The sequence below is a fragment of the Mauremys mutica genome, chromosome 18 (genome assembly GCF_020497125.1).
Source record: "Mauremys mutica isolate MM-2020 ecotype Southern chromosome 18, ASM2049712v1, whole genome shotgun sequence".
In the NCBI taxonomy this organism is placed as follows: domain Eukaryota; kingdom Metazoa; phylum Chordata; order Testudines; family Geoemydidae; genus Mauremys; species Mauremys mutica.
Window position 1 is genome coordinate 10,263,130 of NC_059089.1, and position 21,124 is coordinate 10,284,253.

At 48.0% G+C, this 21,124-nt stretch overlaps 1 protein-coding gene across 4 annotated transcripts in view; it reads right to left on the minus strand.

The window, feature by feature from the left end:
- The window catches only part of LOC123352519 (ficolin-2-like), a 79,306-nt gene that overhangs the window by 15,898 nt on the left and 42,284 nt on the right, over positions 1-21,124 (minus strand). For 2 of the 4 annotated variants that reach the window (XM_044992763.1, XM_044992760.1), the window contains exons 1-4: positions 6,301-6,447; positions 4,947-5,060; positions 3,508-3,561; positions 1,348-1,383 (exon numbers count right to left, since the gene is read on the minus strand). In XM_044992763.1, the coding sequence (XP_044848698.1) occupies positions 1,348-1,383; positions 3,508-3,561; positions 4,947-5,060; positions 6,301-6,439 (343 nt within the window). In that variant the 5' untranslated portion in view covers positions 6,440-6,447. Of the gene's footprint in view, positions 1-1,347; positions 1,384-3,507; positions 3,562-4,946; positions 5,061-6,300; positions 6,448-21,124 lie in introns of those variants that run through there. The other 2 variants (XM_044992762.1, XM_044992761.1) reach the window with 2 other exon arrangements.

The following is a 21,124-nucleotide window of genomic DNA, read 5'->3' on the forward strand; positions in this document are numbered from 1 at the left end:
TGCTCATATCCATTCCACTTAGGTGTGCGCGCCGCGTGCGCAGCCGTCAGAGAATTTTTACCCTAGCAACACCCAGTGGGTCAGCTGTGGAGCCCCCTGGAGTGGCGCCTTCATGGTGCTTGATATATACCCCAGCCGACCCAGCGCCCCCTCAGTTCCCTCTTGTTGACTACTCTGACAGAGGGGAAGGAGAGCGGGTTTGGAATGGATATGAGCAACACATCTTGAAGAACAACAGTTACAAAGGTGAGTAACCGTCTTTTCTTCTTCAAGTATTTGCTCATATCAATTTCAATTAGGTGACGTCCAAGCTTTACTTAGGCGGTGGGGTATGAGTGAAGTACCGTAGATTGTAGGACCACTCTACCAAACGCTGCATCATCTCTGGCTTGCTGGACAATGGTATAGTAAGAGGCAAAGGTATGTACTGAAGACCAGGTAGCACTTCTGCAGATCTCCTGGATTGGAACCTGGGCCAGGAAAGCTGCCAGCGAGGCCTGGGCCCTTGTAAAGTGAGCGGTGAGGGTCAGGGTCAGAACACCGGCCAGATCATAGCAAGCACAGATACAGGAAGTGATCCAAGAGGCGATCTGCTGGGAGGAGACCGGGAGGCCCTTGATCCAGTCCACCACCGCGACGAAGAGCTGGGTCGTTTTCCTGAACAGTGTTGTATGCTCACTGTAGAAAGCAAGGGCCCTACGAATGTTGAGGGCGTGTAGCCATTGATCCTGATGAGTTGCATGCGGTTTTGGATAAAAAAACGGGAGGAAAATATCCTGGTTGATATGAGAGATCGAAATCACTTTGGGAAGAAAGGCCAGGTGAGGTCGTAGCTGCACCTTGTCCTATAGAAGATCGTGTAAGGTGGTTTTGAGGTAAGAGCTCTGAGCTTGGATACAAGCCTCACCGACTTGATAGCAACGAGGAAAGCCATTTTCCAAGAGAGGTATAGGAGGGAACAGGTGGCCAATGGCTCGAACAGGGCTCTCATAAGTCTGAAGAGGACCAGGTTAAGGTCCCACGTGGGGACTGGCTGCTGTACCTGGCAGAGACGGTCAAGGCCCTTAAGGAACCTACCAACCATGGGGTTGGTGAAGACAGATCGGCATTCGCCACCGGGTGGAAAGCAGAATATGAGCAAGCACTCGAAGAAGAATCACAGGTGATTCTGAGTTACTGACACAACCGCTCTGAAACAAAGAACCTGGGCCTGACCATGCAGCTGTAAATCACGGGCAGTTGCTTTCAAGGGAGGATCTGGCCCCTGAGTGGTGCTGAGCACCTATTAGTGTCAGACCCTAAAGCATGTGTATTGCCCTCCAGCGAGAGCCATCGGAGGTCTCTCACCTTGCGATCCAGGGAGGCCGACACCACCTTTCTCTCCTGGGGGAAGACAAAAAAAATAAACGTTTGAAAGATTTAGCAGAGACACAGTATTTGGTGCTAGATACTATGAGCTCAACTGTCCCTTGCAGGCCCTGCACTGCACCGGGGGAACTACAGAGTTGCTGTGTCCAGTGGGAATTCCCGGATGCATAGCACCTTGGGGGGCACATCATCACCCAGAGACCCTGGGGAGAGCTGACGCTGTGCCACCCTTGAAGAAGATGCAGAAATGCTCCCCTCAGTGGCTGCTCAGTTCTGCTGGCTGTTGTGGGTGAGAAGACAGGTCAGTGCCCTGACCCACAAGCTTGTCAGAAGTTAGCACCCATAACAGCACCAGCCTGGCAGATTCCTTGCACTTCCCATACGGGGGCACCAGGGTAGAGAGATTATTTACGCCTTCCAGCTCTGTTGTTCACCTGCCTAGGGACTGAGCACAGTCATGACCTATGGTGATAGAGACGTTAGAGGTAAAAGACAAGATAAATTGAGAAGTGATACCTGAAGTGGTGTAAACAACCCTGATTCAGAGGGTATAAGTAGGTGGAACGGAGACAAACTCTGGCCATGTCTACACCACAGTTTTTTTTCTGGTTTCTAGCACTAGTGCATCTCCACATGAGCAACTTTTCATTAAAAATCACCGAGCCTTGTTTACACTAGAACTTATACCATTGCTAGCACTGGTGCTGCTGCTCTGGTGGAGCTTTACAGGTCCATGTTTTCTAAGAGAAAGTTACTCCTGGGGGGATTCTGCGTTACTGTACTGCATGCATGCATAATTAATGAGCCACGCATATTTTTAATTTTTTGCACAGAAAAAAAGCTTCTGCAGAAATGTTGCTGCAGTTCCACCTTTTGCCCACCAGAGGGCGCTGTGGCAGAAGAGCAGGAGCAGCTCCCAGCAGAAAATAATGTCTGCATTTCTGCCTTTTGCCCACCAGAGAGCGATGTGGCGATAGAACACAGCAGCAACTCCTGGCCCACTAAGGAAGAGAAAGAGCCTGCCTTCCTTGCAGCACCTGTCAGGCCAGGTCCGGAGACAGGGGCTGATGGGGGTGGGAGGGTCAGACAGTGGCTCATAAGGGCTAGTCGGGGAGGACAGACTGGGGCAGGAGCTGAATGGGAGTTGAGGCACAGGATCACTGTGGGAGGGAGGTGCAGGGGCACATGGTGATGGGGGAGGGGGTGCAGAGCTACATAGGGACAGAAGATTACCAGGTGGGGGACAGAAGGTGGGGGTACAGGGACACATAGGGGCAGGGGATGGCTGAATGGGGCACAGAGACACATGGGTACACAGGGTGGCTGAGTGGGGATACAGACATATAGGGACATGGAGAGGGGGTACAGAGACATATAGGGGCAGGAGTAGCTGAGTGGGGGCACAGAGACACATAGGGATGGGGGAAGTGGGTGTCTGAGTGGAGATGGAGGGACACGTGGATGGGGGTGCAAGGACACACAGGGGTGCACGAACACATGGGGACAGGGGCAGATGTGCCTGACTGAATGGGAGAGGCTAGGGGTCAGCCAGGGTCTGCATGGGGGAAGCTCCATAACAATCCCTTTCCATGTCCCCCCCCCCCCACCCAAAAAAACCTGTTCCATACTTTTCCCACCAAAACCAACAACTCTCCAAGTTCACACCCAGGCTCCTTCCCAGCAATTTACTTCACTCTCCCTCAGCTTCTCTGTTACACCTGACTCCCCCGCAAGCCTTTGCACTGCTTTTGAGGGGTGCGGGAAATACGGTTCTGTAATGTAGTTTAAATGATTCTTACCCAGAGTTCTGTATTAATATGCCTAGTGAGGAATCTATTTCTCAGAAAACATTTCCTGAATCTTTTTTTGTCGTCTGTATTGTTACAGACGTACTTGCTGACAGGTATTTTGAAATAAATAACTACAAATAATTGAAACAGGGGTAATTATATTATGTTATTTTTACAAATAAAATATGCAGAATTTTAAATTATTGTGCACAGAATTTTTAATTTTTTTTGTTATTCCATTCTGGCACAGACACCAAACAGAGGAGATGCAAATGGTTTAAAGATCTTTCATTGTGATTTAAATCATGCAGTGCATGAAAATAGTTATTCTTTCTGTTCATTCCGTTACCTTTCTCCCCAGCTGGTCCAGCCTTTCCAGGGATCCCCTCAGCACCTCTGTCCCCTACAAAACATAAAAGGCTCTGAATTAACATTTTAAAGATGCCAGTGGGGATGTTTTTTAATGGTAAACTTAGGAGTGAAGCGGGCTGGAAAGTCAGTTCTTACTCTCCCCCTGCAAGTCAAATGGCAAAATGAGGGTTAAACCAGAAAACACACAAGTTTGAAGGGTTCAGCCGATGTGGCTGATCATTATCTTCAGACAGATCCTGGATTCCTTACTAAGGCAATATTCTCATTAAACCTCAACCGCTGTTTGTCTGCGCAAGACATACAGGGTCAAGCCAGTTCTCTCAGCAGCTTCATGAGGATGTCGCAAAACTGGCCAATGAGTAGGCTGCTGGCTCAGGTTTTGTCCTAGCTGTCAGCTGGCTTGCAAATCGACGGCCTTCAGCAGGTCCAAAAGTGTGTGTACGCGCATGCATGTGTGTAAGTAAAAGTAGTGCAGATCCTGAACAATCAAACATGAGGGAAAATACAGAGAAGATGCAGCTGATGCTATGTGTTACCCCAATCAAGTTGGGAGGTTTTGTCAGTCCAAACCCTGGTGATGACTGGAGCAGCGAGGGGCTCCCTAGCCAGACTACCTTGCCATGGTGCACCATAGATGAACTCCCTTAATGCACCAAGGAGAGACCACGGTGCATCATGGGAGACGTAGTCTGAAAAGGAAGCCTAGCCATCAGAGAATGGGAGCATGAGGCAACTGTACTGCAACTCCCACAAGGCAACATGGTGCCTCCCAACTGTTTTATGCATACTGAACAACAAATAAATCCCCTAAATCAAATGGCCTATTTAAAGTACAATGGAAATAATGTAAACTGTCAAACATACCAGCTGTTAATGCATTCATATTATAACTCTGCTGTTTCTCATCTCAGTGATGCTAGTGGACAGAGTCCCTCACCATAGGCTAAAAGATCTGCACTGGGACCAGGGCCAGCTCCAGCTATTTTGCCACCCCAAGCAGCGAAGCGAAAGGAAAAAAGAAAAAAAAAAAAGATAAAGTCACGATCGGCGGCAGTTCGGCAGCAGCTCTACCACGTCGCTTAATTGTTTGGAAGCAATTTGGCGGCGGGTCCTTCGCTCCAAGAGGGACTGAGGCAGGGGCAGCTCTCTGTTTTTTGCTGCCCCAAGCACGGCAGTCAGGCAGTCTTTGGCGGCGTTTCTGCGGGAGGTCCTCCGGCCATGTGGATTTGGCGGCAAATTGATGCTGAAATCGTGGGATCAGCAGACCTCCCGCAGAAACGCTGCCAAAGGCTGCCTGACTGCCGCCCTCACAGCGACCGGCAGGCCACCCCATGCGGCTTACCGCCCCGATTGGGACAGAGATGTTTTAGACATCACCAGCCATATCAGATTCCCACCTAGCCCCTGGGAACACACCTTTCATTCCTGCAGCTCCAGGTTCTCCTTTGGGACCTGCGGCTCCAGCCATCCCAGGGCATCCTTGGAGAACAGCGAGTTTGTCAGAACCACTGAGACCCACAATCTTGACCTCTGAGGAAAGAGATGAAACAATAAGTAACATGTGAGAGAGTCTCAGGATGTAGAATATTCTGCAGATTCCAGTGTGGGGGGAAAAACTTCAGCAAATGGGAACCTACAGATCTCATCTGTTGGCTGGGAGTACAAGGACAGTTAATCAATAAAAGCAGCAAAGAATCCTGTGGCACCTTATAGACTAACAGACGTTTTGCAGCATGAGCTTTCGTGGGTGAATACCCACTTCATCGGATGCAAGAGTTAACCAATAGTTTAAGGAAATAAAATTTGAAGTTGTCATTTAGTTGAGAATAAAAGAACCCGAATTTTTTAAAGTTACACTTTTTGGTTTTAAGTTTGACATGAGGCCAGGGCTTTGGAGCTGTGCTCCAGCCCCAGGCAAAAACCTGCAGCTCCACTGCTCTGGAGCTGCTCTGTGCTCCAGCTCCGGCCTCTGCTCCAAAGCCCTGCATAAGGCTGCTATGAAGGTGCTGGATGTTTTAGGACAATATTGTAGTTTTGTTACCTTCTGCAAATATTTGGTATTATTTATATTAGTGACGTCCAATTAGAGGCCTCCGCATACCTGTGCCTTATAAACAAGCATTCATTAATGCTGGTTTGTTGTTTTTGAATAGGAAGCCATGAGAGATCCAAAAATCTCATTGGTTCTCGAGTGCCTGAGGTACCATCTGGTAAGTCAAAGATGAAGTTTCTTTTCATACTAATTAGGAAAATAACAAAATTTAAAAATGTAGATGTGAAAGTGTCAGTGTGAATTTTAATTAACATTACAGAGTCTCATGCTCTCGACCTACATTCATAGCAATGCTCTGAACAGCAGCAGATCATTAGGCACCGACTGAATGTCATTTGGTGATGGTCCCAGAGAATGGATATCTGGTAATACACACACAGCAGCAATATGCTCAATGTATTATAGTACTAATTAGACAAAAAAATCTTGTAAAAAAAGAGAAGTCCCAGTTTTAAAATATTATAGTGTCAGGATTGTCGTTTGGTAACTGGCAGTCCCGTAGTTCATGGATCTGTACCAGAGAAATGTTCAACGTCAGGTAGGAGAGGCTGGAAGCTATAAGTCTACAACTCACTGTTAGTAATAACAACATAATTTTAAGGAAGGCAGCGACCAATTCACTACAGGTCAATCTGATCAGTTCCACTAGTTCTGCAGAGGATGGCTTGGTAATAAGTCTATTAAGAAAAGCTGTTACTGGGCTTGTTTCCTACTCACCTGGACAGCTGTCCTCACCCATGCAAACGGCTGCTGCTATGCAGAGTAAAGCAGTGAGGGTTTGCTGTGCGGCTCTTCCCATGGCTGGTGCTGGGCTCTGCAACAGCAAGTTCCACTTAGCCTCTTCCCTAATTAGCATCTCATCCGTTGGTGCCTTTTATAGGATAAATAAAAACTCCACCTCTGAAATTCTCAGCTTCTCCCACCCATCCTCCACTTTACAGCTGTTTCTGCTGAGATTGTTATATGGTTTCTCTACTTTAGCTCCATCTTAGGGCCTGGTGAAATATTTTTACGGTCACTCCCTTGTTCATTAGCTGTGGGTTTCCTTCTGTGGCTAGTTTCAAATGATTTTTCTTTGAAGCAGAGATTCTCCTGGTGGAGGAGTATTGGTGGCGTCAGTATCACTGAAAATGATGCAAAATGCCCAGATCCGAAACAGTAGGATTTAAAAACCTCCCAAGAAGTTCAAGAAATCAAAATTTTATACAAATCTCATGAAGGTGAAACTATTCTTAACCTCTTGATACATCATCATCTTCCATCAGGGCATCAGAGTTCAGAGGGAAGTTGCTGCAGGTGGAACCTTTGGACCAAATTTCCTCTTTCATTAGATGCTGTCAGCCAGAGACGTTAAACTAGAAACACAAAGCAAACAAACCCCAAATGAAAATATAAAGTGATTTGGTTTTCATTAAGTGTAGACATGGGCCCCAAAACTCAACAACAGACTTGAAAGCCCTGGTATTTAGCAAGTCTTTAAAAACGGATGCCAGATCTTCACAGGAAACTAGGTTTTTAATGTTCTCTAATCTGGCAATAGATTAAATACACCAATGAATATATACATTTTGAAACAAGATCCCTGACAAAACAGGTTTGTCAGTATAACAGTATCACAGAGAGAGGGCTGAAAGGTGGTCTTGTGGCTAAGGCAAAGAATTGACAATTAATAAATGATATAATCAGAGTCCTCATCACCTGAATGCATCCAATTCCCACTGACTTCAATGATTGTTCAGTCCACACAACTGACAGGATAATAACCTCCAGTCCAAGTCAGCTGATATGGCACTCTATATACGACCCTGCCGGCCTGACCCCACTTCAGTTCCTTCTTGCCGGCAACTCCGACAGAGGGGAAGGTGGGGGGAATGAAATAGATATGAGCAACACATCTCAAAGAACAACAGTTACAAAAAGGGTGAGTAACCGTTTTTTCTTCTTCGGGTGCTTACACATATCAATTCCAGTTAGGTGATTCCCAAGCCTTACCTCAGAGATGGGGTCGGAGTCAAGGTACCGCAAACTGAAGTATCACTCTGCCGAAGGCTGCATCTTCCTGCGATTCGTGGACGATGGTGTAGTGCGACGTGAAGGTGTGCACTGAAGACCACATGGCAGCCCTGCAGATTTCCTGGAGAGGTGAGCCCTCGTGGAGTGAGCCGTCACAGCAGGCAGAGAGGGACCTTTGCCAGGTCATAACAAACGCGAACACATGCCATGATCCAGGAGGATATCCACTGGGAAGAGACCGACAGACCTTTCATCCACTCTGCTAGAGCAATGAACAACTGGGGTGTTTGCAGAACGGCTTTGTTCGGTCTATGTAGAAAGCGAGTGCCCTTCTAACGTCCAGCGAATGAAGCTGCTGTTTATGAAGGCTGGCGTGCGGTTTTGGGTAAAAAAACGGCAGGAAGATATCCTGGCTGACATGGAAGCGGGACATGACTTTTGGCAGGAAGGCTGGGTGAGGTCTAAGCTGCACCTTGTCCTTATAAAAAATGGTATGTGGGGGCTCACATGTGAGGGCCCACAGCTCAGATACGTGCTGTGCCGAGGTGATGGCCACCAAAAAGGCAACCTTCCAGGAGAGGTTGAGGAGTAAGCGGGAAACTAACAGCTCAAAAGGAGGACCCATGAGGCGAGAAAGGACTAAATTAAGGTCCCAGGCCGGGACAGGGGGTTTCATCGGGGGGTGGATCTTCTCTAATCCTTTAAGGAAACGTCCCATGATGGGGTGTGCAAACACTGAGCGCCCGGAAACGCCCGGGTGAAATGCCAAGATAGCCGTGAGGTGGACCTTAAGAGAACTGAATGCCAGGTGCTGGTCTTTTAGGTGCGCAAGATAATCCAGGACACACAGGATTGAAGCCTGGAGTGGGAGCATGTGGCGGAGTGATTACCCGCTCCTGCCCTGCGGGGCTTGAAACAGCCCAGGAGAGGGCTGTGGCTGGGGCAAGAAGCCTGGGCTGATTGGGGGAAGCAGGCTCAGCTGTGGCCATGCCCCAGTCAGGCCCAGCTGGCCCCTATAAAAGGCTGTGAGCCAGAGGCCCGAACAGTCTCCCTCTGCCTGTAGAGGGAGAAGGGCCTGGCTGCAGGGAGCTAGACACAGGGTACCTGAGTGGAGCAGGGCTGGGGAAAGACAGAGGAGCTGGGGAGCTCCAGCCTGGAAAGCCCCAGGCTGCGGCCCAACATAAGGCCAAGAGGTACTGGGGGTTGCAGGGGGCAGCCCAGGGGTAGGCCAAGGCAGCAGGTCCAAACCCACCCTTGTCAGTGATGATTGGCGGATACTGCAGTCTGCCCCAGTGAACGGGGGCTAGAGGAGACTGGGCAGTAGCCAAACTGAGGCAAAGTGGGGATAGTGGGTTGAGGGTTCCCCAGGGAGGGGATACCCAGATTGGTGGGGTACTGCCAGGGGGCAGCGCCCCAGTTAAAAAGGCACTGAGGTCCAGGGAGGGACACGAGGGCCAGAGGACAGGCGGATCACTGGCCTGCAGAGGGCGCTCCTGGCTGGCAGTGAGCTAATTCCCAAGGACAACCAGCAGGAGGCGCCGCAGGGGTGAGTGTGCGCTGTGCTACAGAGCACCTGCCTTTGGGCACACCAAGTAGAAAACCTTTTCCATTTTGCTTTGTAAGTGACCCTGGTAGAAGGCTTGAGGCTTTCCAGGAGCACCCGCCTCACCGGGTCTGAACAGGTGAGCTCTGCCTGGTTCAACCACGGATCCTCCAGGCCATGAGGTGGAGTGACTAAAGGTCTGGGTGGAGGAGACGACCGTGATTCTGCTAGATGAGGTCGGGAGTGAGACGTAGACGCACTGGGGACCAGATCAACAGGTCCAACAGGGTGGAGTATCAGCACTGGCGAATGCAAGCTGGAGCCACCAGTATGATGTCTGCCTTGTCCTACAGACCTTGAGAAGCACCTTGTGGATCAGTGGAAATGGCAGGAAGGCGCATAATAGTTGATCAGACCATGGAATCAGGAAGGCATCTGGGATTGAGGCTGGGTTGTGACCCCAGAAGGAGCAGAAGGTTGGGCTCTTCCTGTTGGCCCGCGTGCCAAACAGATTGATTCAGGAAACCCCCAACTGCGGAAGATGGAGTGGATAATGTCCAGACGAATCGACCATTTGTTTGTAAGGAACCATCTGCTCAAGCTCTCCACCAGTATGTTCCGAATGCCGGCAGGTATGGAGCTTGGAGAAGGATGGAGTGGGCTAGACAGAATTCCCACAGTAGGAGGGCTCCCTGACAGACAGGAGATGATTGGGCTCCGCCTTGCTTGTTTATATAAAACATGGCCGTGGTATTGTCCATCAGCACCGCTACACAGTGGCCCTACAAGCAGGACAGGAATGCTTGGCACACGAGGTGGGTCACCCTGAGTTCTTTGATGTTGATATGCAGAGTCAGATCCTCTACTTGCCATAAGCCCCAAGTCGTCAGGTCCCCGTGATGCACTCCCCAGCTCAGCACTGACGCATCCATTACCAGGATCAGAGTGGGCTGGGGAGGGTGGAACGGAACCCCAGCGCCCACCATGTGGAGGTCCAGCCACCAACGTAGGGAATCGAGGGTATGCCCTGGAATGGTCAGCACCATGTCCAGACCGTCGCGGCCCGGGCGGTACACGGACGCGAGCCACGCCTGCAGAGGCCTGAACTGCAACCTGGCATGCTGCACCATGTAAGTACAGGAAGTCATGTGGCCCAGCAGCTTGAGACACTGCATTGCCATGCAGGTGGGAAAGCTGCGAAGGCCGCTGATTATTTGCAAGAAGACCCGACGTCAGGCCTCTGGGAGGAACGCTCTCTTGGTTCGCATCTAGGACTGCCCCAGTAAACTCTACTGTTCAGGCTAGGGTGAGAACAGACTTGTTGACATTGAGAATGATGCCCAAGTGCTCAAACATGTCTCTGACCATTTGCACCTGTGATTCTACCTGCTGGCAAGACTGGCCTCATATGAGCCTGTCATCCAGGTACGGGTAGATATGCACGTGATGGCAGCGAAGAAAAGCTGCCACGACCCTCATGCATTTGGTGAAGACGCAAGGAGCCGTGCACAGGCCAAACGGAAGATCCATGAACTGATAATGCACTTTGTTCACCACGAAGCAGAGAAACCGTCTGTGAGATGGGGTGATCAAAACGTGAAAATATGTGTCCTTCATATCAAGGGTGGTGTACCAGTCTCCTGGATCCAGGGAGGGGCTGATCATGCTCAAGGAGACCATGCGGAATTTCAAGCTGACAATGTCTTGTTATATTCCTCAGGTCGAGGATGGGCCACAGGCCTCCTTTCGCCTTGGGGACGAGGAAGTAGCGTGAGTAGAAACCCTAGCCTCTGAGCTCCTGGGGCACCTCCCCCACAGCTCCTAGAGCAAGGAGGGACGGGACCTCCTGGATGAGGAGTTGCTCATGAGAGGGATCCCTGAAGAGGGACAGGCAAGGGACGTGGAACAGCGGGAAGGAGCAGAAGTGGATAGAATAGCCCGCCTCCACTGTGTGGAGCACCCACCGGCCTGACGTAATAAGGGACCATGCATGGTACAAGCAGGATAGACAGTTCAGAAAGGTTTCAGAGTAGCAGCCGTGTTAGTCTGTATCTGCAAAAAGAACAGGTGCACTTGTGACACCTTAGAGACTAACAAATTTATTTGAGCATAAGCTTTCGTGGGCTACAGCCCACTTCATGGGATGCATAGACTGGAACATACATCAAGAAGATATTTATACATACAGAACATGAAAAGGTGGGAGCTGCCCTTCCAACTCTAAGAGGCTAATTAATTAAGATGAGCTACTATCAGCAGGAGGAAAAAAAACTTTTGTCGTGATAATCAAGATGGCCCATTTCAGACAGTTTGACAAGGAGGTGTGAGGATACTTCAGGATAAAAACAGTGACTTTTGGGGCAGGGCCCTTCCCAAAGAATGTAACAATTAGGGGCCACCAGTGTCTAAACTTGGGTGTCTAAACCTCAGCACCTGAACTCTCTATGTAGCCACTTAAATAAGGTTATAGGGGCCTAAATCCTACTAAGCTGGTTAAAATCCGGGATTTAGATGACTGACATTAAACAGCCAATTTGCAAATTTGGTCTCAAATACTGCCCTGTGATGTGCATACATATCTACAACTAGCTTAAAGGAAAGTGTGGCTCAGATTAAAGGGAGCTGGGAATTGTGTACAGAGAAGTGAAAGTTGTGATTAGGGAAGTATGAATAACATGAAGGGAAGAATGAAGCATCTGGAGAGAGAAATGAGCTGACTCCGATTTCTAAAGTATTGGCATTAGCTGACCCTGCACATTATTTGTTTATAATCCTAAAGTTATTTCTTCTGTCTTGCTGCAGAAAGGGCAGAGATATTTATTGTGTGCAGCTGCAAGTCCTCATTCCTGGGACTGAGCAGAAGCTAAATCGTGTGGCCAAATGGTTTCCATGATGATTGATTGCCCTGGAAGGGAGCAGACACAGAGCTCCTTGGGACACAGGACTCATGGAAAGGCTGATGTCAATTTCTGAAAAAAGGAAACTTGTCCTTGTTTATCCCTATTATGTTCAGGGAAACAGGACTTTGTACATTCTTTGTAAATAAACAGGATTTCACCAAAGAATATACTGGGCTCTAGCATCAATTTCTCCTCCTAATGGAAACAACCTGGCAAGAACCCAAATATTGGCTAACTGATTGGATCAAGGGACAACATAAACACATTGATGGTAGCTTGAGAAGGATGAGTGTGGCAGAGGATAAAGCGTTTTAAACAGATGCTTTTGCAAAGAACTAAACTACAGTCTTAAACTGAATGCAGAGCGTTGATCTTCTAGTTTGTTCAGGAAAGACAGAAAGCACCATGAATTACACGGTGCTTCAGAAAGATCAGCTTGTGGGTTTGTGCTCATGGATCGGTCTGTCACTGGCTGATCATATAAAGGCAGCTGGTGTCTCTGCTGTATGAAGATGACAAATAGTAGAATGGGGCATCGGCCCCAAAGCAGGACCTAGAGGAGGGTCTTCGTTCTCTTGCAGGGTAAACGGGTGAACCAGGAAACAGAGGCCAGGCTAGACCAGCAGGATAGACTCAGTGCAGTGCTGCGTGAAAGTTAAGGAGCTCAGACAAGCCTACCAGAAAACCAAAGAAGCAAACAGAAGGTCCGGGTCAGAACCGCAGACATGCCACTTCTACGCTGAGCTGCGTGCAATTCTAGGGGGGGCCGCCCCCACTACCCCACCCCTGACCATGGATTCCATGGAGCGGGTAATCTCAGCCATGCCTGAGGATTCTGCGGACGGGGAAGATGAGAAGGAGGAGGAGGACAAGCTTGCAGAGAGCACACAGCACTCCGTTCTCCTCAACAGCCAGGATCTTTTTCTCAGCCTGACTGAAGTAGCCTCCCAACCCTCCCAAGGCAGTATCCCAGACCATGAAGCCATGGAAGGGACCTCTGGTGAGTGTACCTTTGTAAATATAAAACATGGTTTAAAAGCAAGCGTTTTTTAATGATTAATTTGCCCAGAGGACTTTGGATGCATTCGCGGCCAGTACAGCTACTGGAAAAGTCTGTTAACGTGTCTGGGGATGGACCGGAAATCCTCCAGGGACATCTCCATGAAGCTCTCCTGGAGGTACTCCACAAGCCTTTGCAGAAGGTTTCTGGGCAGTGCAGCCTTAGTCCATCCTCCATGGTAGGACACTTGACCACGCCATGCTAGTAGCAAGTAATCTGGTATCATTGCATGACAAAGCCTGGCAGCGTATGGTCCCAGTGTTTGCTGGCATTCAAGCAACATCCTTTCTTTATCTTGCTGTGTTTTCCTCAGGAGAGTGATATCATTCATGGTAACCTGGTTGAAATATGGGAATTTAATTAAGGGGACAGAGGTGGCCATTCCTACTGGGCTGTTTGTCTGTGGCTGAAAAGAAATCCTTCCCTGCAGCTAGTCAAGCCGGGGGAGGAAGGGGAGGGTGATTGGCACTGAGCTTTTTTGCGTTTGGCTAGCAGGGATCTTCCCTGATACCAGCCATGCAATGATGGGGGTAGCTAGCAGGGATCTTCCCTGACACCAGCCACGCAGTGGGGGGAGGGGTAAAGCAATCATCCCAGAGAATTGGATGAGGGGGGGTAGTTTGGTTTCTGCTGCTGCACGTTAACAGGAAAGCCGCAGCAGTCAACGGGCTTTGCTTGGTATGTGGGAAAGGAGGGCACTGGATATATGAAGGCTGCAGAAGCTGAAAGACAATGGCTTACCATGGCCGCATGCAAGACGAATTCTGTTGCCCAGACCTGTGTCTGTGATCTCTAACCCCAGAGCCGCAGGCACTTAATATTGTAGTAAGAGGAGGCCCTGAGATATAAACCTTAATATCAGAGGCCTGGTATGAGGCCTAAGGCCTGAACTAAAGTAATGATCAAGACTTTGCTAACATAAAGCAAAGTTAAGCTGTGAGCCAGAGGCGGGCCCTGCTCACAGAAGCTGGCAAGGAAAGGGCTGATGCTGCAAGAAGATATGTACCTAAAAGGTACTGAACACTAGATATCAGAACATTCACATACTTGCACATTCCACACAAATAACAAGGAACAGGCTGACCCATCCCAATGACAGGGCCAAAAGGGTAATATGATGGATAGAGTTGTTTTGTTCGAACCAACATGTACAAGGTGAGAGGCGGCACCTTACTATGTAGAGGGGTTGTACCTTGCTACGTAGAGGGGTTGCACCTCATACATCAGGAGTGATGTGTAACTTGTTTGTACCTGTGTATAAGAAAGCATCCCTGGGGCGGTGTCTTTGTCCGGCCGAGGGAGCAGTGGAAAGTCCCGCCACTGACTGAGCCGAGTCCATTGACCACGGGCACATATTAGTAGTATGCCCGGTAGACTAAGTAATCTACTGGGAACTATCGTTGTGTCCAATACGGCAATAAACCTGGCCGAAGTGCCTTCGTACCTTACTAGACTCTGTGGTCATTGGGGGTTCTCTTCGGGTCTGCTGTGTCAACTGTCTGCGCAGAGCTGGGGCAGCACACAGAGGGAACACATGCACGCAGCCGAGTGATATCAACATTGAACAAAGCAGAGCACCACACCGGTAGCACTCTGACAACAAATATTAAGATGCAAACTGCGACCTTGTACTCAAATCACATGTGCTATGTAATGTGAGTAGTGTTGTTCACCGTGAAAGAGTATAAGCATTGTTCTGTACAATGTATCTTTTAAAATACTTCTCTCCCTTTTTTTCCCTCCCTCCCCCCGCAGCTGCAAATTTTTCAAGCCTCCCTCCTCCGTCCCGAAGGGGGGAGGCTCCGTGCACCCGCCCACTCCACCCCAGTGGACAGCCCAAGCAAAATGCTGTCATTACTTTGAACTTTTTTAGTGGCCTTTTCCATCCCTCTTATCCTCCTCCCAAACCCCACTCGGGCTACCTTGTCAGTTCTCTCCCTCTTTTTATAATCAATTAATAAAGAATACATTATTTTTAAATGATAGGTGACTTTATTTCCTTAGAAAGCAAACTGATTGAAGGGAGAGGGTGGGTTGCTTACAGGGAATGAGTCAATCAAGGGGGCGGGTTTTCATCAAGGAGAAACAAATAGAACTGTCACACGGTACTCTGGCCAGTCATGAAACTGGTTTTCAACGCTTCTCTGAGGCACAGCGCTTCCTGGTGCGCTCTTCTAATCACCCTGGTGTCTGACTGTGTGTAATCAGCGGCCAGGCGATTTGCCTCAGCCTCCCATCCCGCCATAAAGGTCTCTCCCTTACTCTCACAGAGATTGTGGAGCACACAGCAAGCAGCAATAACAATGGGGACATTGGTTTGGCTGAGGTCTGAGCGAGTCAGTAACATGCGCCAGCATCCCTTTAAACGTCCAAATGCACATTCTATCACCATTCTGCACTTGCTCAGCCTGTAGTTGAACAGCTCCTGACTACTGTCCAGGCTGCCTGTGTCCAGTTTCATGAGTCATGGCATTAAGGGGTAGGCTGGGTCCCCAAGGATAACTATAGGCATTTCAACATCCCCAACTGTTTGTTTAAACGGCTGCAGCAAGGGAATTACTTCCCAGACAAGAAACTGAGTAGTGTTCCTGAAGACGCGAGCGTCATGAACCCTTCCCGGCTATCCCACGTTGATGTTGGTGAAATGTCCCTTGTGATCCACCAGTGCTTGCAGCACCATTGAAAAGTACTCCTTGTGGTTTACGTACTGGCTGCCCTGGTGCTCTGGTGCCAAGATAGGGATATGGGTTCCATCTATCGCCCCACCACAGTTAGGGAATCCCATTGCAGCAAAGCCATCCACTATGACCTGCACATTTCCCAGAGTCACTACCTTTGATAGCAGCAGGTCAGTGATTGGCTACTTGCATCACAGCAGCCCCCACAGTACATTTGCCCACTCCAACTTGATTCCTGACTGACCGGTAGCTGTCTGGCGTTGCAAGCTTCCACAGGGCTATCGCCACTCGCTTGTGAACTGTGAGGGCTGCTCTCATCTTGGTATTCTGGTGCTTCAGGGCAGGGGAAAGCAAGTCACAAAGTTCCATGAAAGTGCCCTTACGCATGCGAAAGTTTTGCAGCCACTGGGAATAGTCCCACACCTGCAACACTAGCAGTCCCACCAGTCTGTGCTTGTTTCCCAGGCTCAAAATCGGCATTCCATGGCTAGAACCTGCCCGATTACCAGCATGATCTCCAAAGCACCGGGTTTGAGAGAATACTGTGTCCGTGTCCATGTCCTCATCACTCTCGTTTCCGTGCTGCTGTAGCCGCCTCCTCCTCGCCTAGTTTTTCAGGTCCTGGTTCAGCATAAACTGCACGAGAATGCGCGAGGTGTTTACAATGTCCATGACTGTGGTCTTGAGCTGAGCAGGCTCCAAGCTTGCTGTGGTATGGCGTCTGCACAGTTCACCCAGGAAAAAAGGCACAAAACGGTTGTCTGCTATTGCTTTCATGGAGGGAGGGGGAGGATGTACCCAGAACCACCAGCGACAATGTTTTTCCCCCATCAGACATTGGGATCTCAACCCAGAATTCCAATGGGCAGGGGAGACTGGGAATTATGGGATAGCTATGGGATAGCTACCCACAGTGCAATGCTCCGGAAATCGACACTAGCCTCGGTACATGGACGCACACCGCCGAATTAATGTGCTTAGTGTGGCCGCGTGCACTCAACTTGATCTGTTTCCTAAAATCAGTTTCTGTAAAATCGGAATAATCCCGTAGTGTAGACATACCCTTAGAGTCACCAAACCAGCATAAAACAGCTTCTTTATTACCTCACTGGTTACTCAGAAGTTCAAACAACACAGTTCCCTTAAAGTGATCCAGCCCCAGGCCTCCATCCAGGTACAGTCAATTCTTGTTAACTGAAACAAGTCTCCCAGAAAAGCTGTTGCTTTCTCTATACCGTGATTCACCCTCACTCAATCCAATCACTTCCACACCCATCAGTTGCAGCAAACTGGTTGCAAAAGATTTTTCTCTTTAGGAATCTTTCTAAGCAACAACCCATTTTTCACAGCAATTCTGCCCTTACCCTTTTCACCTAGGGCTTGTGCCAAAGGAACGTTTTCCTGAGCTACAACAGACTCTTTCTGGGTCTCACTTAAATCCAGAGTCACCTCTGACCCATCACGAGGATTTTTACATAACCTCGATTCAGGCAAGGTAATAGACTCACTAGATAAAAGGTTAGAAGCACTTTCCCTCTGCCACACACAAAGTTAGGCTAATAGCCATTGATGGACCTATCTTCCATGAATCTATCTAGCTCCCTTTTGAACCCCCTTATAGTACTGGCCTTCACAACACCCTCTGGCAAGGAGTCCCAGAGGTTCACAGTGCGTTGCGTGAAAAAATACTTTCTTGTGTTTGTTTTAAACCTGCTGCCTATTAATTTCATTTAGTGACCCCTAGTTCTTGTATTATGAGAAGGAGTAAATAACACTTCCTTATTTACTATCTCTATACTACTCATGATTTCATAGGCCTCTATCATAACTCCCCTTAGTTGCCTCTTTTCCAAGCTGAAAAGTCTTCAGAAGTTAATATGTGGCTCCTTGTACAGGCACTGACTCCGGGGCTGGAGCTACAGGCGCCGACTTTCCAATGTGCCTGGGGGTGCTCACTGCTCAACCCCTGGCTATGCCACCAGCCCTGCCCCCACTCCACCCCTTCCCACCCCCTCCCCTGAGCCTGCCATGCCCTCACTTCTCCCCCCACATAGCCTCCTGTATGCCATGAAACAGCTGATCAAGAGGTGCGGGGAGGGAAGGGGAGATGCTGCCAGTGGGTAGGAGGTGCTGGGAGGTAGGGGGGGGATGAAGCTGATGAGGGGCTGCTGATGTATTACTGTGGCTCTTTGGCAATGTACATTGGTAAATTCTGGCTCCTTCTCAGGCTCAGGTTGGCCACCCCTGCCTTAAAGTGATCCAGCCTCAGGCCTTCATCCAGATACCCATGTCAAATATGGTGACAATTTCTGTAAATCTTATTTCATCATAGAAAAGAAAAGGTTGGACCAAGCCCAAAGGATCGGACACATCACCTCCCAGGTTAATGAATGTTTCAGATCTTACCCAAATACACGCTACAGCCAATTCTTATAAACTAAACTAAAATGTATTAAAAAACAAAAGAGGGAGAGTATGGTTAAAAGATCAATATACAAACAGACATGAGTTCAATTCATTGAGGTTCAGATTCATAGCAGAGATGGTGAGCTTCATAGCTGCAAGAGTTCCTTTAGAATTCAGTTCATAGGCCATAGTCCAATATCCAAATCTCATATTCAGGGCGTACCAGCATAACTGGGACCTCAGTTTTGCGACTCAAACTTGCCCTGATGAAGTCTAAGCAGATGTGAGATGACAGAATCAGGACCCAAGGATCTTTTATACAATTTCATGTCCTCTTTGACAAGTTGGGATTCCCTCAGGAAACAAGAGGTCATTAGGTACTTAGCTATACGAATTAACATAAGGCCATTTGCTTTTTCCTCCACCATTCACAGTATATTTCAAAGAGAGATGAATACCGAGATAGCTCGTGTTTACAATTAATGTAAATGATATCAGAATACAGCACAGACAGGGACTGTTGATTACATTGTGGACCCCACTCATACATATGTAAATACACAAAAACACAAACATTATCTATCTCCCCACTCTTTTGAGGGTTATTTATTTTGCAGGATGTTTAACCCTTTCTAGCCATGTGTCACAGAAACTGTTTGAGTCTGGTGACCTCTGAAGTAAGAGGCTGTTAGCCAAGGGCACCTAAACTGAATACCAAATATGAAGTGTGGTTTTAATTAAGATACTAGGTAAGCCCAAACTACAAGTTGAGTTTCCAAAGGCACATTAGTGGAGTGTAAAAGCTAGGCCTGAATGGGTTTCACTTCGGAATGTGGTCAAGTCATTGACAGTAGAGCTCTATAGTGGAATGGAACATTATATTTGAGTCAATGGCAGATACATGTCCTGGGTTCCTATCTCCATGGGAGTTCGGTGCGGCTCTGCTCTGTCACCAACAAAGTTCAGTATCGGCATTGATTGGTTGATGGCTAAGCTTGAGGAGCAGCTGTTGGTGGCATTGAGCTGAACACCATTCTGCTGTGAAGTGAGATGACACTGCCTTGTTGGCCCAGTTTGGTGAATCGCTGCAGTCAATGGCCCAATCTGGTTCGGGCAAGAAGTAGCATGTCCCCAGCTCCAGATTACAACTCAGATCGGTATTAAGGTCTCTGGATGGGACATAGAGCAGGTGGCAACTGTTAAATATTTGGGAAGTGTCCTAGATAGTGCTGGAGGATGCTCAAAAAATGTGGACACTTGTACAGTGGCAACTGCTGTCATGTTGCGGGTCCTTCAGCAGTATCTGTGGGGATGTTGTGACATCTAACGTGCCATGAAGCTGCACACCAACTCCACTGCATGGAAGTAAGATATGTGCACTGAGGAAGGCTGATGAACACTGGATTGATGTTTTTGAGCCTCATCATCTCCTTGTGCTGCTCCATATCAAGTGGCAGGATGAGATCCAAAATTCAGACTGAATCCAGCAACTGCCTCCACCAGCACTAGTTCAGTTTTAGCAGCTTTTTTGATATGGACATATTATTAGAATGGAAGACCAGCAAATCCCAAAGCATGTAACAAGGAATGCCACCACATGGTCGGTGTCAAAAGTTTTGGTGGAGTGATAAGATTGCCAGTGATGGACATAATCTGAATATCAAGACAGACAACCTTAAGGACAGAGCCAGAAATTGATCCAGGTAGTGCTCCAGGTGCAAGGAGCCCTTTGTGATTGGCCAAGATGATGATGGTTTAAAAAAAAAAATTCAGGTCAAAACACCACCTAACTTTGTGAGTGTTTGAAACCTAGATCAGAATTTTGAACCCTGGGCCCATTTCTAAGTATTAGTTTTTAATCTAATGCATCAGGATAGTTAAAAAAGAGATGAGTCCAGCTACTGCATTATAAATACTCTGTCCAACTTTGGTAGAAGAGTAGCCATAAAAAACCAGCCCTTTCTTCCTGTGGAAGGGAGCAAGTCATTGACAGAACGACATTGGCTCAAAGCCTGGGGAAAGGCTATTTTGGATATTTTTTCTACATTATTGGTGAACTTAAATGTAAACTGAATTAACATTCCCCAGCAAGGACACAGACCAACCCATCACTGATTCACCCACTAGAGAGGGGGAAATTCTACAATCTCATTTTGTGAAATTTCAGAAAAAATGAGATTTTCTCTCCAAACTTTGCTGAAATATAAATGGTAAAATTTTGTGCTTAGAACTTTCCAAAATAAATTACTAGTGGTCAAGAGTCAAAATTTCAAGTCTTGGTGCCTAAGGCTCAGCACCTGAAGTTCCTAGGTAGGGACTTAAATTAGGATCCAGGGGCCAGAATTTCAAAGTTATTTAGGCATCCTAAGATGCAGATAGACGTGTAGTGGGATTTTCAAAAGTGCCAAGTATCTAACTCCCCCATAGATTTTGAAAATCTCACTGGGCATTTCACTACATACTCCAAGCTGAAATCATTTGAAAATCTGGCCCTAGGTGCCCAAATCTCACTGAAGCGCATTAATCTCATATTTAAATGACTAACTTTGACACCCCAATTTGTAAATCTGGTCTCAAATACTGTCCTCTGATATCCACACACACACAGCTGCCATTGGCTTAAAGGGGAGTGTGAATCAGGTCAAGGGAAGTGAAAGTTGGGTTTAGAGAAGTGTGAGTATCATGAAGAGAAGCATGAAGCAGCTGCAGAGAAAAATGAACAAGCTCACATCTCTGGCGTAGCGGCATTTGCTGACCCAACATATTTCTCTTTTCTCCAGCAGGAAGGGTAGCGATATTTTATTATCTAAATTTGACAGTCTATTAATATAGTAAATGAGCAGAACAAAGGCAACAATCAGGGCTAGGCAAGTCTTGTGAGGGAAATTATAATTGATTTTAGCCAATACGGGCTTAATCCTTCACCCATGGAAATCACTAG